The sequence below is a fragment of the Peromyscus californicus genome, unplaced genomic scaffold (assembly GCF_007827085.1).
Source record: "Peromyscus californicus insignis strain IS unplaced genomic scaffold, ASM782708v3 Scaffold_12__1_contigs__length_115047231, whole genome shotgun sequence".
Taxonomy (NCBI): Eukaryota; Metazoa; Chordata; class Mammalia; order Rodentia; family Cricetidae; genus Peromyscus; species Peromyscus californicus.
The window spans coordinates 90,444,445-90,465,736 of NW_026294413.1; the positions used below are offsets into that span (position 1 = coordinate 90,444,445).

Genomic DNA, 21,292 nt, shown 5'->3' on the forward strand with positions numbered 1-21,292 from the left:
ACTGACATTTCCTCGAGAGAAGTAAGAAAAAACAAGGAAGGACAGGTGTTGTGAGGAAGAAGCTGTTTTTGATTTTGTGCATTTCCAATGCATATAAACACTCATTTTTATACACAAAAGCACATAAAGAACCTAGCTTCCCTTTGGTATTTGGAGAATGCCAGGGAGGAGATAAAAATTTACCACCACCAAGTCACTGGTGCATTGGGATAATGTTGGAACTTGGTATTCCAAGAAAAGGAGGAAAAGACCTAATACATATTAGGCCTCTGTAGGTGCTCAATGAAAATTTGTTGAGAAAAATAACTCAGGGTGGCATATGTGTTTTAAATGTGAGTCAAGGAAAATGAGCAGGTAGAAAAAAAGAGTGGTAGGGAGAAAACCAGGAAGGGAGAATATGTGGTGTGAGCTGAATAAGATCAGATATTACTGGCTAAATAATAATCCATATAGTGGGCTCTCTCTATCATGCTTGTTGCAGATATTTACATTTGTAGTTGTATGCAGATATGCATTTTATAAGTGATATGGTTGGTAAACAGAAAAATCTGTTTACCCAGTGTGTTGATGGATTTCCAATAGAGTAGAAAATAGAAAAGCTATGTTCAGTGGTTATTCATACACTGTTTTCATTGGTAGAATCCTCTTCACAGTTTCTATTGAAGATAATTTAAAATTAATTAATATTTTACTCTTTATTCAAAGGTAAAGTATGAAGTAACAGAGGATGTGTATACTTCCAGGAAGAAACAACATCAGACCATGATGCATTATTTTTGTGCATTAAATACTCTTCAGTACAAGAAGAAAATAGCTTTGTTAGAACCTCTACTTGGATACATGCAGGCTCAGGTAATACTATAGTATGTTTTGGGTTATATCTGTCCTAAAAGCCTTGTATTAGGCTTGATATTTGCATTAACTATAAGGATATTGCGAACTGTTGTCAACATACTAATTCGTATTGTGGTCTTAAAAAGTAGTTTTAAAAACTGTCATGAGTGTCCTATTTTAATGAGGTTTTCCTTGCAATTGACATTCTAAAATGTTAGAGAATAAATGGAAACACGTTGTATTCAAACTTTTTCCGCCACAGTTGGGGGTAGGGAGCAGACAGCTAGATGAATTTCAGTGTGATATCTACTGCTGGAGCTTCTTTTCATCATTGCTTCATATGTCTGAGAAAGAATGAGCAAGTTTGCATTTGTCCTGTGTTCCTTGCTACTACGTGAGTCAAAAATAATAGATGAGGGGGCTGGAGAGATGTCTCAGTGGTTAAGAGCACTGACTGCTTTTCTAGAGGACTGTAGCTGGAGTTATCTCTAGTCCCGCCTGGGCCGGTAGCCACTCAGACTCAAATAAACACACAAACGCTTATATTATTTAAACTGTTTGGCCTAATTGCTCAGGCTTCTTGTTATCTAGTTCTTATATCTTAAATTAACCCATTTTTATTAATCTATACCTTGCCACGTGGCTCGTGGCTTACTGGTACTTTACATCCTGCTTCTTCATGGCGGCCGCTGGCAGCATCTCCCTGCTTCAGCCTTCCACCTCCCAGAATTCTCCTCCTCATTGTCCCACCTACACTATACTTCCTGCCTGACTACTGGCCAATCAGCATTTTATTTATCAATCAATCATAGCAACATATATTTACAGCATACAGGACATCCCACAGCAGAGGATCCAGGTTCAGTTTTCAGTACCTATATGATGGGGGATCTGACACTCTTCTGGCTCTTCTGACCTCCAAGGGCACTAGTCACACACGTGGTGAACAGACATACACGCAGGCAAAACACCCTCATGCATGGAATGAATAATATAGTTCAAATGCCCAAAAAGGGGCACATTAGGAAAGAGACTAGAAAATTGACTTTGGGGAAATAGATCAGTTTCCTTTTTTTTTTTTTTTTTTTTTGATTTTTTGAGACAGGGTTTCTCTGTGTAGCTTTGAGCCTTTCCTGGGACTCACTCTGTAGCCCAGTTTCTTAAAGAAATTTGCAGGAGCTGGTGGTGCACACCCTTAATACCAGCACTCTGGAGGCAGAGGCAGGCAAATCTTTGTGAATTTGAGTCTACCCTATGAGTTCAAGTGCCATACAGAGAAACCCTGTCTCAAAAAACCAAAAAAAAAAAAAAGACCAAGAAATTTGAATATCCCTTCAAATAGCCTGAGGCCAGAGGAATAGTTGAGGCTGCCTAGGGTTACACAGTGAGACTTTATCTCAAATAACAACAGCAACCCCCTTAAAATATGTGAAAGAATACATAGTGGAATTTATCTAGTTTCCTCAGTGGCTCTGTATCTGGTACATATTGTAAACCACAACCTGTTATTTCACAAATCAAATAACCCATTGTCATTTCTATATGTTAATAATTAAGTGGTGCTGTTTACTGTAGGAGAGAAGCCAAGAGGCACAATAAAACCCACTATAAGAGTTTATTGAAGGAAGGGAATAGAAAGGGTGTGCATAGGCCTATGGAATGACCGTACAGGCAGAGAGAAGGAATCGGTGGAACCTGTTTTTATAGGTGTGTGTGTGTATGTGTGTGTGTGTGTTGCCCCCCCCTCGCGAATATGGGCTTCACGCATGCACATATATTATGTAATCACTGTGTGCAGATTATGTGATCATGCAGCACATGGATTACACACAACATAAGTCCCTAGGATGACTAAGCATCTTGCCTGGCTACTGGACAGCGCTTGCCTGGTCATGTAGCTGGGGGAGTGTCTAGGAATTCTAACACTGTGTCATCCTGTGTCCTAGAAATTGTTGATGTGATTTACTCTGAATATTTTTTGTGTACATGTTTGTGTTGTATGGCCTTCCACTCCTCCACCTCAGATAAGTTTTTTTAAGATGGGCTCTGAAAATCTCAATGGACAACTGGAAGAATTTTTAGCTAATATTGGAACAAGTGTACAGAAGTAAGTATTTTGTTTTCATTATAATAAAAATGAAATTATGACAATAAGTTAACAACTGAATGCCATAATTTAAACATTTACAACTTAATTTCCTAAGGGTTAATTTTCTTGCCATGAGTTAATTTCTCAGCTTTATGGCTGAATTTTGGAGTTTTTACAATCTTCCTCCTAGAATGTAAACTCTAGATTTCATAACATTGTGGTATTTGATGACAGTTTTAATAAAAGCTATCTTTAATTTCTGAATAATATAGATACATAACAGTAATTCTCCCTAAGTGAAATTTTCTTTAAGATCTCATTTGTAAGCATTGCTTGGAAGATTATTAAGCAAATCTTGTTTTCTGTGCTCTAGTGTGTAGAGAGAGAAAGCACTTCTAGTCACCCTTGCTGTCTGTGTAGCAATGCTGTTAATCTGAGGCATGGAGAAAAATGAACTGGAGATTTTTCATTTTCTCTTTTGCAGTGCTGAAGCTTGAACACAGGCCTGTGCTATATCATAGAGCATTTAAAAACTATTCTATTTAGGTTAGGTGTCTAGTTACTACTGTTCAAATTTTATACTGTTTCCAAAATACCTAAGTTTTTTCCTTTGGGTTTTTCGAGACAGGGTTTCTCAGTGTAGTTTTGGTGCCTGTCCTGGATCTCGCTCTGTAGACCAGCCTGGCCTTGAACTCACAGAGATCTGCCTGGCTCTGCCTCCCAAGTGCTGGGATTAAAGGTGTGCGCCACCACCGCCTGGCTCAAAATATCTAAGTTTTAAAAAGCGTTTAAAATGAATTTATGTTACTTTAGCCATCTTACAATTACTTTTTAAATAATTAAATATATGGGCACATAGGATTGATAAGGCATTCTTTCTTGGTTGTGGCTGGAAGTAACTAGTCTGTTCTCTGTATTAGTGTTCGAAGGGAAATGGATGGTGATGTAGAGACCATGCAACAGACAATAGAAGACTTGGAAGTAGCCAGTGATCCTTTATATGTGCCTGACCCAGATCCCACCAAGTTTCCTGTCAATCGAAATTTAACCCGAAAGGCTGGATACCTAAATGCTAGGAAGTAAGAAAACTATTGTTATTTTCATATCTCATCTTGTAATATCCAATCAATATAATGTATAATTAATATTATTTGCCAGATTGGGTTTTACTAAAGGTTGAAACCTTTTTTAAAAAAATACATTTTTATTTTTGTGTATCTATACATTTTTTTTTATTATTATTTAGTGTATACATGTAGCACAGTTTAGGAGTGGGGGTGAGAGGAGAGCTTGCTGGAGCTGGTTCTTTCCACCATGTGGGTGCTTGGGGTAGAAGTCAAGTTACTAGGTTTGGTGGGAAGTGCCTTTACCATTATGCCATCTTGGTAGCCCAAGGTTGAAACTTTTTAGTGGTATATTTATGAGCTTGTTGACAGGTGGATGTTCATAAATACTTTCAAAATACTACCTTAAGCCAGGTGGTGGTGGTGCACGTTCCTTAATCCCAGCACTTGGGAGGCAGAGGCAGGTGGATCTCTGTGACTTCAAGGGCAGCTTGCTCTACAAAGTCAGTTCTAGGACAGCTAAGGCTACACAGAGGGACTCTGTCTTGAAAAACAAAAAAAATAACAAAAAAAAAATCTTACCCTAATATTTATTGACTAATTTGGATTTATAAAAGGGATGAAACCATTTGAGTCTAAATAAGCCTATCATAACATTATATTAATATCACTCACATAATTAACTATGTGATTATATCAAGTCAAATTTGAGTTTTCATTTGAAAATGGGCCAAGCTTCCTTCCCCCACTATTTATTGATAACTTCAGTTATCAATGCTGGCTTGGAACCTAGGCCCTTGATCATCCTAGGTACATGCTACTCCATTGAGCTAAGTCCCCAGCCTTCGCTTGATATAGGATGGTGAAGTAGATTAAGCCCAGAAATAAAATTGAATTTCTTCTCTGGAATGTTGAACTATAACTAGTATTTTTGATGTATCATTTCAACAGTTTTTTTTTTTTTTTGAAACTGTACACTTTCACACAAGTGAGTCAACATATACAAAATCATTTTAGAGTCTTATATATCTTGACATCTTTGTGCCCCTTTGTAAGTTGTTTTGTTTTCACATGCTTTTTCTTGTGTCTGCTGATGATAAGGGATTTTTAGGTGTCATTAGTAAAATATCAATGTACTTTTTTTAGTAAAACAGGCTTGGTGTCATCTACCTGGGATAGACAGTTCTACTTCACGCAGGGTGGAAACTTAATGAGTCAAGCCCGTGGAGATGTGGCAGGAGGCCTGGCCATGGATATAGACAACTGTTCAGTGATGGCTGTGGATTGCGAAGACAGGCGATACTGTTTTCAGATCACTTCTTTTGATGGAAAAAAGTTAGTATTTTTCTCCTGCTAATAGGATATACATTTTAAAATGCAGAATATATAGACATTTAAAATTAACCCTGTATTGTTGGGGTGTTCTGTGTTGTATGGGTTGGTGAAAGAAAGGTCATTCCAAGATGAAATTTTAAGGCCTGTGTGGCAGCAGGAAGGTCCAGCCTCTGATGAACTGAACTGCACTCCCAACGGCCATTCAAAGGCTTATTTATTGATTGCTACACAAAGTTGTTTTTTGGGTAAAGTATTTCCTCATACCAAGGTCCCTAATCTAATCTATATGTCTCTCTAAAGAAAAGTATCTCATGCCCTCATGACTTTAGTCCTTTACTGTGTATGTTTGCAATACACAATGACCCAAGAACCTCAGCTGTGCCAGAGGTATCTTGTGACCAAAGTCATGCGAAGGCTGCAGCACCCCTTCAAAAAACAATCTACAAATCACGGAAAACAATCACTGTTTTCCACAAAGATTCTTCAAGGTCAAAGTACTTCTAGAAAACAACTATTCACTCTAATGTTTACCTTGGATACAGTGAAAACTATTCATTTTAATGTTTACCCTACAGTGACTCTGCTAAATTCCTTCAACTATATATTAAGGTAATTTGCTTTCTAATTTAATAGACATGAGTTCATTTTTTTCTGACTTAATTAAATAATTTTTTTAATACTTTGAAGTTGTCAAAGTAACAAATGGGGCATACCTGTGATTTCATGTTTGAGACTAGTCACTGAAGAATCCTGCAGAGTATTGGGAAGGCAGTGTAAGTTAGAATGCCAGCCAAGGGTTGTTATTTACTCTGTGTTCTTGGACAAGTTACTTATAAACCCTCTGACTTCTATTTTTCTATACATCAAATATAGGCAGAGGAGTTGTCAGTTATTGTGGGGAATAGAATTCTAACATACATAATGTTCCCATATGTGGTATATAGATTATAACAATAGTCTTATTTTGAAATGTTAATCAGTTACTTCTGGTTAGGTTATTTTGTCCATTATTGTTTATCATGCCCTTTAAAAAATTCTATTACCTTTGCCTTAAATGAGAGTCTATAGAGTAGGACAATTTTGAAAAGCATAAATATTATTTTTATATTTTATTTATGCATTTTCCTTCTCTTCCCTTCCCCCTCCCCATCTCCTCTCTTCTCCTTCACTTTGAACCCACAACTTTGAGCATTCTAGGCAAGTCTTTACCACAGCTAGAGCCACAGCCCTTTTTATAAAATTCCATTTTGTGACAGGTTCTCAGTAAGTCGTCTAGACTGGCCTTCAACTTGTGGTCCTCTTACTTTAGCCTCTGAAGTAGTTTAGGAGTGTTTAGTAGTTTGTAAGTGTGCCACCATGCATGGTAAGTACATTTTCTTAAATAATTGAAGGATATTTTGTATACATGAATTGGATCTGCATCCATTCAAAACATTTTTTTTAATAGGACTGGAGAAATGGCTTAGCAGTTAAGAACACTTACTGCTTTTACAGAGCATCTAGGTCTAGTTCTGAACACCCACATCTGGCAGATCAAAACTGCCTGTAACTCCAGTTCCAGGGAAACTGGCCTCCAAGGGCATCTGCACTCATGTGGTGCACATCAACTCACAAATACATAAATAAAACAAGTAAATCTTTAAAAAACCACCAGTAATGGCTGCATTATAATCTTTAAAAAAAAAATACAACATAATTTAAACATTTTCCTAATGATAGGTATTTAAGTTAGCAGAGATTGATTTTGACCTTTGAACTTTCTTATTATTTTGAAGAAAAATCTGGGTTCTCTGAAAGTCATTTTTTTGTTCTCCATAATATTTATATACATTAAGGTACCTTTTTCCATAAAAGATAATTTTGCTTACTGTCTTAGCGACATGGTTATTTTCTTAGTCAGTCCTTCTACAGACAGACAATGTCTGTCAATGCTGTATATTAGAGTTCTTGTTTTCTGTTAGCCAAGTTTGCAGATCGCCAGCATGTTACTACCAGTATTTACACTTTTGTATTTTTAATGTTTGCTGATGCTTGGCATGGTTTCCCATTGTTCCTGATATGATAGAAAATTATTAAAATTTAAATTTTCTCTTAAAATATTAATATGTGGACAAAAGCCATATATTTTATGTTAGTGATTCATATGTTGGAATTTTTATTTAACCTTATTGAGGGTGAAACTGTCAACAATGAAGTTAGTATTTTCTAGTCAGATCACCAATAGAAATGCCGGGAAGTTGAAGTGCATTTTCTTCTTTTGTGTTCTGTCTTCTGAGAGTGGACACTCCATCTGATTTTGTACATTGTGTTGCAGATAGCCTTTTGACGTTCAGGCTGAAATCCTGATGCTCTGGTGGTCTTCTTTCCCTAAAGTACTGTCACTTGTGTTTTTTTCTTTAATTTTAAAGTTGAGGCTAAAGCTTCCATTTTTTTCTCCCTAGATCTTCAATTTTGCAAGCAGAGAGTAAAAAAGACCATGAAGAGGTAAAAATTTTTTATAAAGTTAATTTCTTTAGCAACATTTAAAACTATTTTTTTCTGAGAACAAAGCATATTAATGTATTCATTATAGAAAATTTGGAAAAATCCTAGTTAATTAAAAATCATTTTTAAATTTCTCTGTTCTCAAGCAGGAGTCTTAGTTTTCTAACAGTTTTATAGCTGGAGGAACCTTAGACACCGTTTCTGTGCTCTTGTAAAGTGTTATGTTCAGCAGTGACCTCATGAGCCTTCCGGCAGGCGTAGGATCATGAATTGACAGTTCCATTTATTCTCCGTCTCACTAACCTCTGAGACACTGCTGCTGCAGTAAGAACATAGTGGAGTAGGTGTGGTGCCACAGGAGCAACCAAAGCGTAGGCGTTGGGAAAATGAAAGACAGAAAAACAAGGATTTGGGAGTCTGTTCTTTCTTACAAGCCTTTTAGTTCTGGCTCCAGTTTTACTCCTAGTATACCACATGTGTAAGGTAAGGTGTTACCAAGACTGATACTTTAGAAACTGTTTTTAGAAATAGTCTTCATGAAAATATACCCTAGCCTACTTTCAAGCATTTTTATTTAGTATTATAATTTTATTGCTAAAAGACAGTTAGAAATTCTGTAGAGACAACATGTATTTGTTCCTCCTGGGAAAGGGTAGTAGTGGTCTTTGAGGACACATGTCTCTGTTCTCTGCACGTTTACCACAGTATTAGTCTTGTGAGGCCTGTCAGACACAGGAACCCTTGGGAGATACGGAATAGTGTTCTCTATTTTGAAAGAAGGAAGATATATAATGTACATTCCCCAGAAAGAATTTGTATTTTAATTTTTCACATAGGTGTTATGGTAACTAAGTTCATACTAGCATGTTTGGTGGGAATTAAGGGAAGAAGTAATATAAAAATATATAAATATATACTATTAAGTTATAATTTAATGTAATTACTATTTATTTCCTTGTATAAATACATTTATTTAAAAATTAATCTGAAGATCTCTTACATGCATATGTTTATAGCAGGGTGTCTTGTTTTTGTTTTGTTTGTTTGTGCTGCTGGGGACTGAATCCAAAGTCTCATATGTTTTGTTAAGTATATGTTCTACCACTGAGCTACATCCCCACCCCCAAGGTATTTTCTTATGAAGAGGATTATGTGCTACTTCTAATGAAAATTCTGTTTCAGTTTAGTATTGAATAGTCTTCCTTAGTAGAGAGGCTTTATTGAAAAAAATTAGTAATCATATTTAATTATTTTTCTTTTTCAGTGGATTTGTACAATAAACAACATATCTAAACAAATATACTTGAGTGAAAATCCAGAGGTACTATTTTTTATTTTGTTATTCAGATCTAAGTGAAGTTATTTTGTGATTATATGGCTTTTATTGACTCCTTTCTCAAATTATGTAATCTCAAGTCCAGAATCCATACAGTATACCATGTATTGTCTGTCACAGACAATGTGTTATTTTAAAATGTACTGAAATCAGTTACTCAACTGGTATTGACAGTTTAGCTTCGTGTTGAATGCCATGGAGTAGGTAAAAATTAGGTGAAGCTCCATGGCTCCTCTAGGAGTTACTATGGTAAGGGAAAACAGAAGCTGTGTGACATTTTATTTACAATATGTGATAAGGAGTACATGGTTTAAAAAATGCACATGGTGGTCACTTACAGGCTTACATTTTGAGAATGTTAGGATTGGTGAGGACTTTGTTTTAGAGAAAATTCTGTAGAGATGCTGCAGATAATACAATAAAAACTAAAGCTTAGACACAGAGGTGACATGTAGATGAACCAGCAGTGTAATTAAAAGTTTCTGGTGCAGAATAGAAAACTGAAGTCTGCATACAGATCACCCGGAAATCTTCTTCAATTACATGTTATGATTTTGGCACATCTATAATGATGTAGCCTGAATTCTCAGTTTGCAAATTATTCTTTGAGTAGCAAAGGATTCAAACCTGGTGAACCTCAGCTTGTAAACTTGGCCTAGGTACAGTTCAGATGTGCAGGTAGAATCCAAGGGTACCTGTAGTTGAAGGAATGGAGTGAGTCCATGCTATATGAGAGTTGGGAAAAGACTTGGTCCTAGACAGACGCTGTCTAAACTGTCTTCATGAGCTGGCTATGCTGTAAACCCAGGTGCTTCCCAGAGCTGGATAGGGATTGATGATTTCAGTTGAAAGTCTAAGTCTTAAGCTCTTCCCCTATCTCAGCAGGGTTTCTTGGAGCTGCTTGCTTCTGCCCCTCCTCCAACCCAGATTAATGGCATGTGCCACCATGCCCAGCTTAAGCTACTATTGATGTAATGGTGGATTTGATAGGAGAGACTAGTTAGTAACTAACTGGGTAAAAGATAAAGAAGAAAATGATAAAGACGACTTCCAGGTTTTAAATTCAAAGACTTTTCATTTAGAAAAAAGGAAGAATTCTGTTTTTGTGAAAATGAGATGCCATCCATATTATTTATAATAATTTCACAACTATATTCTAAGAGTTCGTTATATTTAATGAATATTTTCTATTCTTTCTAAATTTTATGTTATATGAAATATTTTGAATTAGACTAGGCAATGTGGTAGGTGGTAGTACAAACCTGAATTCAAGATAACTGGTAGTTAGGAAAATATTGTATATGTTAGTAGAAAGAAATTAGAATTATTCTTGAATTATAGGAAGTTCATAATGTTTGAAATTAATGTACCTTACTAGTAAGGTCAGAGAATGGGAATGCCTCAGTAGCTTTAATTTATATTGTAAAAACAACTCAAGAGCTTAGTAACAATTTTGAGAACCATATCAAACTTTTAGTTTCTTACATTGTTAACACTAATCCTTTTTTTAAAAAACAAAAATGAAACAAAATAGGAAACTGCTGCACGAGTAAATCAGTCTGCTCTGGAAGCTGTCACTCCTTCCCCATCTTTCCAGCAGAGACATGAGAGCCTGCGTCCAGCAGGGTGAGTTAGTATATGGGATTATTTAGTGGACAGTATAAGCTATTTAAAGTGTTAGTGAGCAATCTGATTTTAACAGTACAATTAGATAAGTCCTAAGTCATCTCTAATAGAAGTATATTTTCAAAATAATAAATATACTAATAAGGGATGTGCCTGTGCAGGCCAGAGGTTGATATGGTGGAGATTGTTATTTTTAAGACAGGATCTCTCATAAACCTGGAGTCATTGATTTGATAGGCTGACTGGCCAGTGAGTTCCTTGAATCTTCTTTTCTCTGCGCTTCAGTGCTGTTTTTGCAGATGCCTGCTGCCATGGGGAGCTTTTTAAAATACAAATATTGAAGATTAAAACCCGAGTTCTCCTGCTTAGGCAGCAAATACTTTACTATCTCCCGAGTCCAGTTTATGATTTTAATTGGAAAGAAAGGAATCTTTTTTTGTTGTTGTTGTTTTTTGGTTTTTCGAGAAAGGGTTTCTCTGTGTAGCTTTGGAGCCTGTCCTGGAACTCACTCTGTAGACAAGGCTGGCCTCAAACTCACAGAGATCCACCTGCCTCTGCCTCCCAAGTGCTGGGATTAAAGGTGTGCACCACCACTGCTCAGCTAAGAAAGGAATCTTTTACTAAATAACTAGCGAGCTGATTTGGGATTAAGCTTTTACTTTTTCAGTCAGGGTCTTGCTTTGTAGACCAGGCCGACCCAGAGTTTGTGACTCTGTGTCTTCACTTCCTGAGGGCTGGGATTACAGGTCAGTGCTTCTCTGCCTGCCTTGGGAATGCTTTTTATTGGTGTTTGCTTTATACTGTCATTGACTTAAAATATTGTTTCTTTTCTTGTAGTCTTCTAAGCATTGAACTTCTGAAAGAAAAATTAAATTCAGTGCCTTTTTGTTTTCCTTTGTCTTTAGACAATCTCGGCCACCAACAGCTCGAACCAGCAGTTCAGGATCCTTGGGATCAGAGTCTACAAATTTGGCTTCCCTCTCTCTCGATTCTCTTGTTGCCCCAGATACTCCAATACAGTTTGATATAATTTCTCCTGTGTGTGAAGATCAGCCTGGCCAGGGAAAAGCCTTTGGCCAAGGAGGCAGGTGAGTGGTGATGTCATGAAGACAATGTGCTGTGTGTGGTCTATAAGATTTGTGATTCTACTTATGATGCATTTCTGCTTCAGTTACGTTGTCTTTCATGTAATTGCCTAACAACATTTTCGTAGTTAGGATAGAACCATACAGATTCTTTTTTTTTTTTTAAGTCTTCTGCATCAATTAAAGGTTTTTGGATAATCACATGTCAAAACATTTAATTCCGAATTACTTATCAAGTCTATTACTTGGTTATTTGTCCTGTCAATTGTGGGGGAAATGATAGTTTTATCTTTAGGTTGTGATGATATTTTAAAAATTCTGTGTCAGAATAAGGGGCTGGGGATGTAGCTCAGTTGGTAGAGGGCTTGCTTAGCATGCATGGAGACTTGGATTCAATCCCAGTACCACATCAAACTTGAGCATGTTTAGCTCATGCCTGCAGTTGGTGTACTTGGGAGTTGGGAGTAGGAGAATCAGATGTTCAAGTTGTCTTGGCTATATAGCAAATTCAAGTCCAGTTTGGACTGTATGAGATCCTGTCTTGATGATGATGTTCATGATGTTGAAGAAGAATACTCTTGTCAAATTACTTCATCTCGATGATAATAATGATGATGATGATGATGAAGAGGAAGAATACTCTTGTCAAAGTACTGTAGCTAGAGTTTTCCTGCCTGACCCACAGTCAGGACAAATCTTTCTCACCCGCCAGTCCCAAGCCGCTCAAACCCGATCAAGTAAACACAGAGACTTATATTGGTTACAAACTGTATGGCCGTGGCAGGCTTCTTGTTAACTGTTCTTACAGCTTAAATTAATCCATTTCTATTAATCTATACCTTGCCGCGTGGCTTGTGGCTTACCGGTACTTTACATCTTCCTTGTCCTGATGGCCGCTGGCAGTGTCTCCCCCACCCAGCTTCCTGTTCTCTCAATTCTCCTCTCTGTTAGTCCCGCCTATACTTCCTGCCTGGCCACTGCCAATCAGTGATTTATTCATTGACCAATCAGCAACACATTTGACATACAGACCATCCCACAGCAAAGTACTTAATTTTTTTTTTCTTTAGGGGGACTGGCTAGAGAAAGGGGTCAGAAGTTGAGAGCACTTACTGCTCCTGCAGAGTGTCAGGTTCAGGTCATAGCACCCACATGGCAGGTCACAACTACCTATAATTCTGGTTCTAGGGGATCCAAAACCATCTTCTGGCCTCATGGGTTCCTGAATGCATGTGGTGCACAATAATTTATATAGTCAAACACACATACACATAAAGAAATGAAACTATGGCGAATTGTTTATTAAGGAGGTTAGACACTTATTACATTAAATTTGGATATGACATTTATATAATCATGTAAATTTGTATAAATATACTAAGTATGTATAGCATTTGATATGATATGCCAGGTTGATATGAAAGAGATCAGTATTGGGCAGGAGAGATGGCTCAATGGTTAGCAGTACTTGCTGCTCTTGCAGAGGACCCAGGTTTGGTTCCCAGCACCTACATGGTAGCTGGCAACCATCCTTAACTCCAGCTCCAGGGAATCTGAAGACCTTTTCTGGTCTCTGCAGGCACTGGACACATAAATAGTGCATATACATACATGTGGGCACTCATCTATAACCTAAAATAAGAATAAATAAATGTTTTTTAAAAAAGAGGTCAGTATCTTTTTGTGTGTATGTATGTGTGTATATGCATGTTTATGTGTTTGCAGATGCACACATACATGTAAGTGCATGTTTGGGGAGGCCAGAGGACAACTCAGGTGTTGTTCCTTTAGTGTGATTCCTCAGCTGTTCACCTTTTTGACAAAGAATCTCCCACTGGCCTAGATCTTGCCAGGTTGTCTCGCTATCCAGTGAGCCCTAAGGATCTGTCCATTTCTGCCTCCCCAGAGCTGGGATTGCAAGTGTGCACAACCTTGCTTGGCCTTTTTTTTTTTTTTGTGGGAGGGTGTTTGAGACAGGGTTTCTCTGTATCCCTGGCTGTCCTGCAGTCTGTAGACAAGGCTGGCCTTGAACTCAGAGATCCATCTGCCTCTGCCTGTCAAGTGCTGAGATTTAAAAGTGTACATGCACTGCTACACCTGGCTGCTTGACGTTTTTTACATAGGTTTTGGGGGTTAAACTTAGGTCTGACTGAGCCATGTACTTAGCCTCTGTCATGTTTTCTTAATGCTAGTATTATTTTAGACCACTGCGTCTAAGACGTTCTTTGAATGGAACTTTTCCCTTCTATTGTTGTGATTGTGCCGTAAGCTAAGAACAGGAAGGAGGAGGAGGAGGAGGTTTTAATCTTTGGCTTATTTTTCTCCTTGCATCGTTACTTGTATCTTGAGAAATACAGAGGTCAGTTTTATTTCACTTTGTTTGTGGTGCTGGGAATGAAACCCAGGCTTTGTGTGCGTACTAGGCAAGCCCTCTTAGTACGTACATATACATGTGAAACTTATATAGAGACCCAGCTGTAGGGAATACAATTAATAGGAAAGAGAATAATGTTTTGAGCTAGACCGTGTTCAAATCTGTATAGTTAACCTGAAGTTTGTACTTATAGAGCCCAGACTGGGATTTTTACAGTTTAGGAAATCCCTGGCATTTTCATAAGCCTTCAGTAGTGTCAAAACATTAGTCTTCCTCTGTGTTGGCTTGTTTAAATTAGAAAACTTTTGGAAAATAGTTTATTATGAGGATTTTTTGTTGTGTGTGGCTAAATTTATGCCTGCTAAATAAAAGACAGCAACAGAGGACTGCAGTAGGTATATCAGTCAATGCAGATACATTGGGTTGGCCTATTACTCAGTGTGAAAGTGAAGCTCATACAGTACTTTGGCCATCCTATTGTTCATTAACAGAGTAGGACATTCTAGAGCTTTTCTTTGTAAACATGTAAAGTTTTATGGCTCAGTTTTTAACTCTGGTCTCTTCCATGTGGCTCGTGGTGACTGACCCATTTGTTCATATTTTTTCCTAAACTTCAGGCGTACAAATCCATTTGGAGAATCTGGAGGAAGCACAAAATCAGAAACTGAAGGTAGAACACAATTTATATTCTTACATTCTAGAGTGACTCAGTAGTAGACTTTGAAATGTGCCATTTGCATTTGTTCTGCTTCTATGCTCAGTTTTGATGTTGTTTTTACTTCAGAATTTTCTCAACTTTACTCATAGTACTCCTAAGGCAACAAGAACCTAATCTGACTTCAGAAGTTACTCATTCACAATTGTAGAATGTCGTAGACTTTTGACCGTATAGTCAAATTCTTAGTACATAAGCTATCTCTTGAACTTTTTGAAAAAAAAAAAAAGTTTTCATTTTCATCCTCCTACTCTCAAGAGGCAGTTGTGAATGGAGTATGTCCATGATCCCTTTCTCTGTATCATTGTTGGTGGTGTGTAGTAAAGCTATTGATTTGTGCAAGTTGATTCTGTATTTGCTACACAGCTGAATTTGTCATTTCTAGAGGTTCCCTGATAGATTTTTTTTGGGGGGGAGGGGGATCTTTTAATGTCTAATATTATGTCATCTGCAAGTAGGGATAGTTTGACTTCTTCTTTCCCTGTTTGTATCCCTTTAATTTCCTTCTCTGTCTTATTGCTTTAGCTTGTGCTTTGAGCACAATATTGAAAAGGAGTGGGGAAGTGGACACCTTGTCTTGTTTCAACTTCAGTGGGATTGCTTCAAGGTTTTCTCCATTTAGGATGATGTTGGCTGTGGGCTTTTATTATAGTAGTGAGGTATGTTCCTTCTAGTCCTACTAGGACTTCTATCTTAAGGGCATGTTGGATTTTGTCAAAGGCTTTTTCTGCATCTATTGAGATGATCATGTGTTTTTTGTCTTTAAGTCTGCTTAGGTTTATTACGTTGAATTGACTTGCGTATGTTGAACCATCCCTACATTTTAGGGATAAAGCCACTTTGTCATCGTGTATAGTCTTTTTTATTTGTTAGTATTTAGTAAGTATTTTATTGAGAAGTTTTGAATCTATGTTCATCAGAGATCCTGGGCTGTGGTTTTCTGTTACTGTTGTTTTTACCTGTTTGGATATTAGAGTGACATCGGCTTCAAAATGAGGCTGGGGAGTGCTCCTCCTGGTTCTGTTTTCTTGGAATAGTTTAAGGATTGGCTGTAGATCTTTGAAATTCTGGTAGAATTCTGCTGTGAATCCATCTGGCTCTGAACTTATTTATATGGAAAGCTTTTGTTACTATTCTAATCACTTCATTTGTTATAATATGTTTAGGTTGTTGAGTTCTTGGTTTAATTTTGGTGGTTTGGCTGAATCTAAAAAAAAATTTTTCTTTTAGGTTTTCCAGCTTAATGGAGAACAGGTCTTTTAGAATATTCCCATACAATATTCTGAAAATTTTTGGTTTTTTTTTGTTTGTTTTGTTTTTGTTTTTTTTCGAGACAGGGTTTCTCTGTGTAGTTTTGGTGCCTGTCCTGGAGCTCACTCTGTAGACCAGGCTGGCCTCGAACTCATGGAGATCCACCTGGCTCTGCCTCCCGAGTGCTGGGATTAAAGGCATGTGCCACCACCACCCAGCTTGAATTTTTTTGTGTCATAATATTTTCCTGTTCATTTCTGATTCTGTTAATTTGAATGTCTGTTAGTCTTGTTTATCTTCTCAAAGAACTGTTGTTAGATTCATTGCTTCTTTGTAATTTTTTTATATTTCATTGATTTATACTCTGATTTATATTATTTCTTGCTGTTAACTGGGTTCCTCTGGAACTTAAGTCTGTAGACTCAAACTCAGAGATCTGTGTAGCCCTGGAACTTACTCTGTAGCTTCGAACTTAGAGATCCATCTGACTCTGCTTCCCTAGTGCTGAGGACTAAAGGCATGCACCACCACTGCCTGGCTGTTTTTCCAAATTTTTGAGTTGTATCATTAAACTATTTATTTGTACTCTTTCTGATTTTTTAATGTAGGTACTTAGAGCTCTCAATTTCCCTCAAAGGACTGCTTTCAATATGGCCCAGAAGTTCTGTTGATTGTTTTCATTTTCATTTGGTTCCTGGAAATTTTTTTTTATTTCTTTCTTGGTTTCTTTGACTCATTCATTATCCATTAATAAATTATCTAGTCTCTGTGAGTTCATGTACTTACTAGAGATTTGTTTGTTGTCAGTTCTAGTTTTTATTGCATTGTGGTCAGGTAAGATACATAGAGTTACCTCAGCCCTTCTGAACTTGGCTTATGGTATTAATTCTGATGTTTCTCTGTAGTTTTTGTTCAGATGATCTGTCTATTGGAGAAAGTGGAGCTTGGAATCACTTACTATTTATGGGTTAATGTTAATCTGTGTTTTTAAATCCATTAGTACTTTTTTTTTAATGAAATTGGATTCACCAGTGTTTGGTGAAAAAATATATGCGTAATCTTGTATCTTGCCACATTACTAAAGGTGTTTATCAGCTGTAGGAGTTCTCTGGTAGAATTTTTGGGGTCACTTATATATACTATCATATCATCTGCAAATAGCAACAATCTGACTTCTTCCTTTCCAATTTGTATCCCCTTGATCTCTTTTTGTTGTCTTATTGCTCTAGCTAGAACTTCAAGTATTATATTGAATAGACATGGAGAGAGTAGGCAGCCTTGTCTTGTTCCTGATTTTAGTGGAATCACTTTGAGTTTCTCTCCATGTAGTTTGATGTTGCCTGTTGGCTTGCTGTATATTACCTTTATTATGTTTAAGTATGTTCCTTGTATTCCTGATCTCTCCAAGATCTTTATCATGAAGGAGTGTTGGATTTTGTCAAAGGCTTTTTCAGCATCTAATGAGATGATTGTGTGGTTTTTTTTTTTTTTTTTTTTTTTTTTGGTTTTTCGAGACAGGGTTTCTCTGTGTAGCTTTGCGCCTCTCCTGGAACTCACTTGGTAGCCCAGGCTGGCCTCGAACTCACAGAGATCCGCCTGGCTCTGCCTCCCGAGTGCTGGGATTAAAGGTGTGCGCCACCACCGCCTGGCGATTGTATGGTTTTTTCTTTCATTTTATTTATATGGTGGATTACATTACAGATGTAAAACCATCATTTACAGATGTTCAACCTGCATCTCTGGGATCAAGCCTACTTAATCATAGTGGATAATTTTTCTGATGTGTTCTTGGATTTGGTTTGCCAGTATTTTGTTGAGTATTTTTGTGTCAATGTTCATGAGAGAAATTGATCTGTGATTCTCTTTCTTAGTTGTGTCTTTGTGTGGTTTGGGTATCAGGGTAACTGTAGTCTTGTAAAGAGAGTTTGGCAACGATCCTTTTCTTTCTATTGTGTGGAACAATTTGAGGAGTATTGGAATTAGCTCTTCTTTATATTCTGGTAGAATTCTGCGTTGAAACCATCTGGCCCTGGGCTTTTTTGGTTGGGAGACTTTTGATGACTGCTTCTATTTCCTTAGGGGGTTATAGGTCTATTTAAATTGTTTATCTGATCTTGATTTAATTTTGGTATGTGGTACCTATCCAGAAAATTGTCCATTTCTTTTAGATTTTCTAATTTTGTTGAGTACAAGTTTTTGAAGTATGACCTAATGATTCTCTGGATTTCCTCAGTGTCTATTGTTATGTCCCCCTTTTCTGTTGGAGTCCAGCTCTGACCTGTCGAAGGATTCTTGGGGGGAGTAAAGAGGAATGAGGAAGTATTAGAAATGTAGACATAGACAACAAGAAAGACAGAGACACAGGGTAGCTTCGGGAGGGCCCTGGGTCAATACCCAGCCACCTCAGGATTTATTCTAATGGGCTTTTTTTTTTTTTTTTTTTGGTTTTTCGAGACAGGGTTTCTCCGTGTAGCTTTGCGCCTTTCCTGGGACTCACTTGGTAGCCCAGGCTGGCCTCGAACTCACAGAGATCCGCCTGGCTCTGCCTCCCGAGTGCTGGGATTAAAGGCGTGCGCCACCACCGCCCGGCTCTAATGGGCTTTTTATACACTACCAAGGGGAGAGGCAAAGGCCTCCCCCTTTCAAGATCAAAGCACACTGTATAACCAAGTGTATACCCTTCAAAAGGCCTGGTAACCACGCCCTTGGCCAAATCATCTCCTTATACAGCCCTGCTGGGTAAAACAAGCTTAAACTTTCTGACCTTGAGTAAAGCCTTATACTAGGGAGCCTCTGTGGGCCCCCACACTTTCCATTTCTGATTTTGTTAATTTGGATAATTCTCTCTCTGCCTTTTGGTTAGTTTGGATAAGGGTTTGTCTATCTTGTTGGTTTTCTGAGAAAAACTTTTTTTTCTTTTAAAGATAGTTCTCAAATAACTAGGCTGCCTTCAAACTCACTATGTAGTCAAGGAATGACCGTGAACTCTAATCCTCTTGCCTCTCCTTCCCAAGTGCCAACATACCAAGCCAGTAGTTGGGTTTGTTGTTGATTGTATTGTGTGTATGTGGTATATGTAAATGTGTACATGTATGTGTGGTGTGTGTATATTGTGTGTGTGTTTTATGTATCAGTGGGTTTTTTTTGTTTGGGGTGTGTGTGTGTGTGTGTGTGTGTGTGTGTGTGTGTGTGTGTGTACACGTGTACGAGTGCACGTGCACATGCATGTGTTTGTGCCTGTGTAGGCCAAAGGTCCACATTGGGTATCTCCTTCTATCCCTTTTCACCTATTTTTTGAGACATGGTCCCTCACTGAATCTGGAGCTTGCCAGCCAGCAATTCCCTCTCTGTGTCCCTCCCCTGTGACCCTGAGTCCTGAGTTACAGACACCTGCTGTCTGACCTGCTCTCGCAGCCAACTTTTATGTGGGTGCTGGGCATCTGAACTCGAGTCCTCAGGCGTGTGCAGCAAATATTTAACACATAACATACTGAGCCATCATCCCTAGCCCCAGCAACTGTTTTTCTTTTTTTTCTGAGGGGGGTGGTGTCGGCAGGGTTTCTCTGTGTCACAGAGCCCTGGTTGTCCTGGAACTCCCTCTGTAGACCAGGCTGGCCTGGAACTCACAGAGATTCACCTGCCTCTGCTTCTCGAGTGCTGGGATTAAAGGCATGCACCACCATGCCCGGCTGCAGCTGTTTTTCTTTAATTTTAAACTTACAGAAAAGTTATAGGAATAGTACAAAGAATTCTTTTTATTTAGAACCATGTCTTAGGGGTTCTATGACTGGGAAGAGACACCATGACCGTGGCTACTCGTATAAAGGAAAACATTTAATTGGGGCTGGTTTATAGTTCAGAGGTTTAGTCTGTTGCCATCATGACAGTAAGCATGGCAGCATGCAGGCAGACATGGTGCTGGAGAAGGAGCCTAGAGTTCTAATCTGTATTGGCAGTCAGCAGGAAGAGAGAGTGAGCCACTGGATCTGGCTTGAGCTTCTGAAGCATCAAAGCTTATCCCCCAGTGATACATTTCCTCCAACAAAGCCACAGTACTACAACAAGGCTACACCTCCAATAATGCCATTCCCTGTGGGCCTATGGGGGCCATTTTCATTCAAACCACCACAAACCATATCACTATAACATTATATTTTGCTGATTGAAATTGAGACCTTAATTTTCCTATAGCTTGAACAATGTAGGTTATTATAATCCCTCCTTTAGGCTTTATTTTTCACTGGAAAAATCTAAAACCATGCAGTATATTCTTTTAGAAAAGAACTATGGGGTTTAAAAACACATAAATATTTAAAAAGAATAGCACATGCTTGTAGAACCAGCATCTAGGATGCTAAAGCAGGAGAATTGTGAGTTTAAGGACAACCTGTACTGCAAAACCAAAAGAATCCCTTAGCCATAATGTACCAAATTCTGTTACAGATTCTATTCTCCATCAGTTATTTATTGTCCGATTCCTTGGTTCTATGGAGGTAAAGTCAGATGACCATCCAGATGTTGTTTATGAAACAATGCGCCAGATCTTAGCTGCTCGGGCCATCCATAACATCTTTCGTATGACAGAATCACATTTATTAGTCACTTGCGACTGTTTGAAGTAAGTAGTAACCCTTTCCAAACAAACTTACAGGAAAACTGAATTTTTAATTCATCCTAATTAAAAAATTGTTTTCCAAATTTTTAATTATAGGTTAATTGATCCGCAGACCCAAGTTACAAGGCTCACAGTGAGTTATATGTGATTAAAGTTTTAAGTATCTTTTGTTCATGTATTCATTTTATAGTTTGATAATAACCTAGTTCTATGTATTCTAGTATGACAGTATCAATTTAGATTGGTCTTTAGGCTGTAGTTACATATAGAACCAGCTCCAAAAAATTACTGAGCGCTCTGCAACTTAAAGATTCAACACATTTTGATGCAATTGGTAGTTTTTATCCCTAGAGAGTTTATATGCCAAAGAAGTTAGCAGTAGGAATCAAGACATGAACATAATTGAGTTTATAATTCTGTATTTCTTTGTAGGTACAAGTGTATGTTTTCATTTAATTATTTACTAAGTAGATCATTTTTGTAG

General features: G+C 37.7%; 1 protein-coding gene across 1 annotated transcript in view; it reads left to right on the forward strand.

Annotated features, from left to right (window-relative positions):
• The window catches only part of Appl1 (adaptor protein, phosphotyrosine interacting with PH domain and leucine zipper 1), a 44,355-nt gene that overhangs the window by 15,817 nt on the left and 7,246 nt on the right, over positions 1–21,292 (forward strand). The window contains exons 8-18 of the mRNA XM_052733820.1: positions 706–852; positions 2,859–2,941; positions 3,844–4,002; positions 5,134–5,322; positions 7,764–7,806; positions 9,071–9,127; positions 10,677–10,768; positions 11,674–11,856; positions 14,845–14,897; positions 20,637–20,811; positions 20,905–20,941. Of these exons, the coding sequence (XP_052589780.1) occupies positions 706–852; positions 2,859–2,941; positions 3,844–4,002; positions 5,134–5,322; positions 7,764–7,806; positions 9,071–9,127; positions 10,677–10,768; positions 11,674–11,856; positions 14,845–14,897; positions 20,637–20,811; positions 20,905–20,941 (1,218 nt within the window). The remainder of the gene's footprint in view (positions 1–705; positions 853–2,858; positions 2,942–3,843; positions 4,003–5,133; positions 5,323–7,763; positions 7,807–9,070; positions 9,128–10,676; positions 10,769–11,673; positions 11,857–14,844; positions 14,898–20,636; positions 20,812–20,904; positions 20,942–21,292) is intronic.